We start from the raw sequence: 6000 nt of genomic DNA on the forward strand, positions 1-6000 counted from the left end.
AAAAATAAAATAAAACTATGCTCAGAAGGCAATTTTATATTTTTTTTTACGACCTAAAGCAACTTAAAGTTGCATTTTAAATATTTTTTTAAAACCAATTAAATTTCAAGTATAAATATTATTACTTTTAATTTGGTTTGTAGGCTTTAGGCCTCACGTCCCTAAAATTTAGAATTAATTAGATTTTAGCCTCAAGGGTCCCTCGATCCTAAACCTTAACCGTAAATTTAATTTTAAGTATAAATAAATCATTATAAAATCTAAATCTAAACCTTAAAATATTAACAATTATTAATTTATGGAAAGAAATTAATATAATAGAAGGTTGTAAAGCGGTTAATTATCAAACTCATCATTGAAGTGGACAAATGGTATCAACTTCATCACTGATCTCCACGGGGTCTCAAGTTGCTCACTAAACTCGCTTAATGGTATCAAACTCATCACTGCCGTTAAAAAAAGTAACGGAGGTTAGACGGAGTGACAGATTGGCAGTTGACGTGGCACATTAATAAAAAAACTAAAGAAAAACAAATGAAAGAAAATAATATTGAAATATTGAAATATTTTCTCTTTTAATAAATTTTATTTATGTGAATATTATTGTTGGCAAAAAAATATTTTTAAACATTATGTGTTGTTTTTGAAGATTTGGACAATGTATGTTGCTTCATATGTTAAATTTACATATATTTATTTTTATGTTTTTGTTTGGTACGAGAAACTCCAAAAGAAATAGAAGTGTTAAAAATCGAAATGAATTTCTTTATGTTCTATCTTTAGATTTTTCTTAAAATTTTGAAAAAGTTGGTGATATAAAAAAAATTGGAAATATTTTTTTGCCAACAATAATATTCACATAAATAAAATTTATTAAAAGAGAAAAAATTCAATATTATTCAAAAAAAATTATAATCTAATAAAAAACATAAAAGTTAATCTTAATTGTTTAGTTAATTATATATTAAAATTTAGTTCGATACATTTATTTAGATAATTATATCCTAAAATCAATTTAATAAAAAGTTTGCATACTTTATTTTCATATAAATTTCAAATTATGTGGCATTTCTATTTTCTACTTTTTTTTTATTTTCTTTCATTTGTTTTTCTTCAGTATTTTTTATTAATGTGCCACGTCAACCGCCAATCTGTCACTCCGTCTAACTTCCGTTACTTTTTTTTAACAACAGTGATGAGTTTGATACCATTAAGCGAGTTTAGTGAGCAACTTGAGACCCCGTGGAGATCAGTGATGAAGTTGATATCATTTGTCCACTTTAGTGATGAGTTTGATAATTAACCCGGTTGTAAAGTGTACTGTCATCAATATCAATTCAAACTCGTATACGCATTCAAAGGATGTGGGGGTGATTGGGAAAAAGGACACTGGTATCAAAATTTGATATTTTGGGCACCTGGTTCTTGAATACCAGTTAATATGAGCATTTTCTCTCTCAATTTATAGGTCCAGGGGAAAAAAAATTATCCCAAAATACTTGTTTCTCTCTTCTTTCAATACAAATTTATCTACATATTAATTGTGATTTTTTTGAAACTCAACTATATTCTCACTTATCAATGTACTAATTAATCATACATGAGATAAAATTATATCTAACCAAAATTTTTTAAATATGCGTGTTTATTCGAAAATGGACCCATAAATTGAGACGAAGGGAGTAGTTAGAACTTAGAAATGAAAATAAGATGTAAAATATACAGTAGTTATGTAAAATATAGTTTGATAACAATATAGCTTATATTTATTATATATAAAAAATATAATTTGTGCAATTATATATGTTATGTCACCAAAACAGAACGACGAGAGTATCACATGTCTAGGAGCACAATAACGTGACAGATACATAATAAAATAATCTATTATTATAATACTAATATCAGGATTTTTAGTTCATCCCCTCCGGACAGTTACAATCATATTTCATGTCCCCTCGATTTGAAGCTTAAATTGTTTGACTCGAGTATTTTATAATTTTATTCTTTCTTCCCATGTGCTATTACGTTGTTGCGGCCCACGAACCGGGCCTCTGCATTAAGCCACTAATCAAAGGGCAAACAACCCACAACTCCGTGTTTCCAACTATATATCCAACAAGTTAATTATTTATTTCAAATATATTAGTTAATTTCTAAATTATCTCTCTCAGTAAATCAGATTAATATTTTCAAAACATTTTTTATAAAATTCATTTCAATTAATCTTGTACAGTTGTACCCTTTGCTGAATAGTAATTTTCAAATTACGATAATTCTCGGATGAAGGACAATCGAATCTTGAAAATAATTTCAGCCATAGTATATTCATTATTAAGAAAGGGAGAAATTTGCAAAAGTAATCTGAATTCTATACTACTCAAAGTACACATTAATGAGAAAGCTTCAATTTTATTTATTGGATCCCTCACATCTAAACATGGTCCAGGGACAATGAACCTATTCAGTACTTCTGTATTATTCTCTTATACCACCCTGCATGTTCAATACTTTAAAGACACAATACTATGTTGCCATCTCTAGCAACAATAATTCAATAAGAGATTTGTACATTAGTTCAAGTTTTGTTGATTGGCTAAATAATGACCATGTCTTGAAACAAAAATCTGAGAGCTAGATGTTGAGATGTTGTATTCATCAGATGTGTCATGACAAAACATCTGCCCAACTTGGACTATTTGATCCCCACTTTTCACTGTTACACTGATGACCAAATAGATAAATACAAAGATCTTAAGATTTTTTCAACTTCACCAACTTGATAGCATTATCAGATTCTTGAAATAAGTTTGACAAAATGCAACTATATTATTTATTCAACATTGATCAATATACTACACATTGGATTATTACACCACCAAATTTAAGGTCACATCTACTACTGCTATATGGTTTATAAAACAACCATTAATTAGGAGGGGCAACAAACAACCATACTGCAGACTTTTCGACTCGTTAGAACAGATGTTGATAACCACGAAAGACTGACATTTTAAGGTTTACTAGTACCAAATCGGGACATCTTGTTTTGGTAATGCGTCTCTTGAAACTCCAGCTGGATTCCCCATGTAACCGTTTGATGATCCGTTGAATGATGATCCATACATTAGGTGGAAACTGTCCGCGGATTGAACACTTGAGGGACCAGTCAAAACCTTGCTCTGGTCGAACTGATGATCTTGGATGAATGATGAATGATTATTGGGAATGTTTGTCTCTCCGAACAGATTATCTTCCATCACAATCCTTTGATTATGGAGGAAGTTGTCATTTTGACAATGAATGTTTGGTTGATGAAGAAACTGGTCTTTGGTAATAGGGATATTACCAACATTTGTATTTCTATTTCCTTGAATATTGTTGTCATAAAAAGACATGAGATCGCTGATCATCTTTTGCCCGTCCTCTGGAACTCCTAGTCCTGTTAGGTCAAAGGCAGGAGGGACTGAATTGGCAACTGTAGACTCTGGATTTGTCTTGACAAATGAGTGATTGAACACCGGTTTCACTCCATTCATATGGAAGTTAGAAACTCCAAAATCCAAAGAACCACTTCTATACGGACAATTCAATTGATGATTGTCTCTAGACAACCTGTCAGAAAAGCCATGACATAATTCACGATGAGGGCACCTGAGGAACTCACAAGTGTATATCTTGTGATCGATCATATTGTTCATTTCATTGGCAGGCTTCCTTTTCCTGGTGAAATCAAATCCGCTAAAGGCTTCATCCTTGATGGGGTGGCTTAATTGCTGAACTGGAAGCCTGTCTTTTGTTCTATCTATATTCAACAGATTCAGATTGTTGGGCTTACACTCTTGTATTTCGAAGTCTGGTTCTTCTTGAACCCCTTCAACATCGTACTCACTACTATCATTGATCATGAAAGATCCACTCATGCCTGATGAGGCCAAAGGGGGACAACAATCAGGATAAAGTTCACGAGCTATGCTTTCCTCTTGGTTAATTATGGCAATCCAAGTAGCACTCTCCTTTGCAGTCATCTTGTCCTGCAAGCATTTTGACTGTCTGACAAGCTTGCGAATCTTAGCAATGTCAGGGGACATGTGTTTGATGACTGCTGTGAGAACACCCACTTTCCACGCCTTCTTAAGATCATGCGGCTTCTTATAGGGTGGAGGCCCTTGATCCTTTTGCAAACCCAATTGAGGCCACCATTCCTCATTACCTGAGGGCCACCAGGGTGGTGAGACACCTTTCTCTAGTGGAAACCGTCTCTGTGGAGGGTCACAATGCTGCATGAGAGCCGATAGTAGTGAACCAAGAGTTGTGTCCTGAAGCTCTTGCAAAGTATGTGGTGTTGGACCAATTGAATTACAGCCGTCATTCTTTCCCGGGATCGAATTATCCACTTGAAATTTTGCTATAGCTGCAGGTCCGTTACGATCAAACCTAACCTTGTCCTTCCACCACTCACGGAGATTATCTGATGCACCACTAACTGGTTTTCCTTTCTCTGGAATGATTCCATACACAAAACCTTGTGCTTTACAAACTTCCATCATCTTCAACATGTACTTTAGAATTCCATCCTGTGCTCTCGACATCTTTTTCCTCCTTGCTTGCTCCTGAGACTGTCTTTGCTTGGCAACATCAACATATTCTTTCCCCTTATTCAATTCTTTTAATCTTTTCAATCGCATTTTGTCCCTCCACATTCTCCTCTCAAGCTCGTCGACATCCATCTCCTCGTCAGTATAATCATCCTCGACTGCAGCCTCAAACTCAGTCTGTGGAGCCGTCACCTCTCCTTCAATTGTAGGAGGAGCAGAAAAGAAATCAAGATCTCCGCAAAACCCAATTTCATCAAACATTATCATCTCTTCAGGTTAACCTCGAACTAATAACTTGCAAGATCTGCCAAAGAAGTTTAGTAAAGATCCTGATTCTTTAACAACCTTGTTGCAAACTTTAACCAGGAACGTATATTGTCAAGCTGTAAATTCACATAATTTTTTAACCTGCACATGTTATTCAAAAAGAAAGTGACATACAAGCATTTTCTCTTTACAAATCAATACATAAAACCAATTTCTACAGTAAATTCCAACACATACACAAATATACTGCTCGCTAATTCACAAGTCAGGACACTTATATACCTAATGGTTTCCCTTAAATTGCTCTCTTAAAGACTAATTACTCTCCTATCCCATCTACTTGCAGCAAAATTCTTATTCAATCTTTAAAATAAAGTAAAAAAACACATGATATTAAAGAGGTTACTCTATCTCCATACATATGAATCAGTAAACAGTATTTTATGTGTTTCCCCAAATCAAGAAACATGAATTCTAAGAAACTAACTATTTTCCTATATCTTCTAATTCAGTGAGATTCATAGCTCTAGCTAGATCCAATTAATAGATCATCTATTAACAACAGCTATCACAATAACCAAAGAAAACCAAACAAACTCATTTACAAGAGACCAGATCTACACATACCAAAGTAAAACAGAATCAAATTTCAAATAAAAAACACAACAATCAAATGAAAAAGCTTCAATCTTTACAACAAAACAAGCCTACATACACAACACCACTGCTCAGATCCAATCAATACACACATACATACACACAAAAATCAAACACTAGCTTCAACCCATTTCAACTTATCCCAAACAAAAAACACCCCTATAACAAAAACTTCAAAACAAGTCCAAAAATCCAATCTTTACCCACCACCAAGAACACAAGAAAGCAAGAAAATCAAGAAAACTCAAGAACCCAGCTTTGAATTTGATTACCTCAACACAGGAAGTTATGATATCGTATGAAATATCTTGCAAGCTGCAGCTGTTTGTACAAGTTTGACTCTTGAATAGAAAGGACTAGTAAAAATGAGCAGAAGATAAAGAGCTAAAAGTAGGATATAAAAAGTGGAGGAATTTTATTGGGTGATACCAATATAGGGAAATGAAAAGTGTCGGCAAATGGGTGCATTTATTTTGGT

The 6000-nt window shown here is 33.5% G+C and overlaps 1 protein-coding gene across 2 annotated transcripts; it reads right to left on the bottom strand.

Moving 5' to 3' along the window:
• Window positions 1-2809: 2809 nt before the first annotated feature.
• LOC108223142 (protein ETHYLENE INSENSITIVE 3) lies at window positions 2810-6000 on the bottom strand. 2 transcript variants are annotated; one of them, XM_017397245.2, is made up of 2 exons: window positions 5795-6000; window positions 2810-5006 (listed from the first exon to the last, which is right to left on the bottom strand). In XM_017397245.2, the coding sequence occupies exon 2, from the start codon at window positions 4863-4865 to the stop codon at window positions 3024-3026; it is 1842 nt and encodes a 613-aa protein (XP_017252734.1). In that variant the 5' UTR covers window positions 4866-5006; window positions 5795-6000; the 3' UTR covers window positions 2810-3023. The 2 variants fall into 2 exon arrangements, with proteins under 2 accessions (XP_017252734.1, XP_017252736.1); XM_017397247.2 differs by having other exon boundaries at window positions 2810-4902; window positions 5795-5976.

This window comes from Daucus carota, chromosome 5, assembly GCF_001625215.2.
Source record: "Daucus carota subsp. sativus chromosome 5, DH1 v3.0, whole genome shotgun sequence".
NCBI lineage: Eukaryota > Viridiplantae > Streptophyta > Magnoliopsida > Apiales > Apiaceae > Daucus > Daucus carota.

What these genes read in the sequence shown, in the direction of transcription:
- LOC108223142 (XM_017397245.2), bottom strand. Translation starts at nt 4,865, where the DNA reads ATGATAATGTTTGATGAAATTGGGTTTTGCGGAGATCTTGATTTCTTT.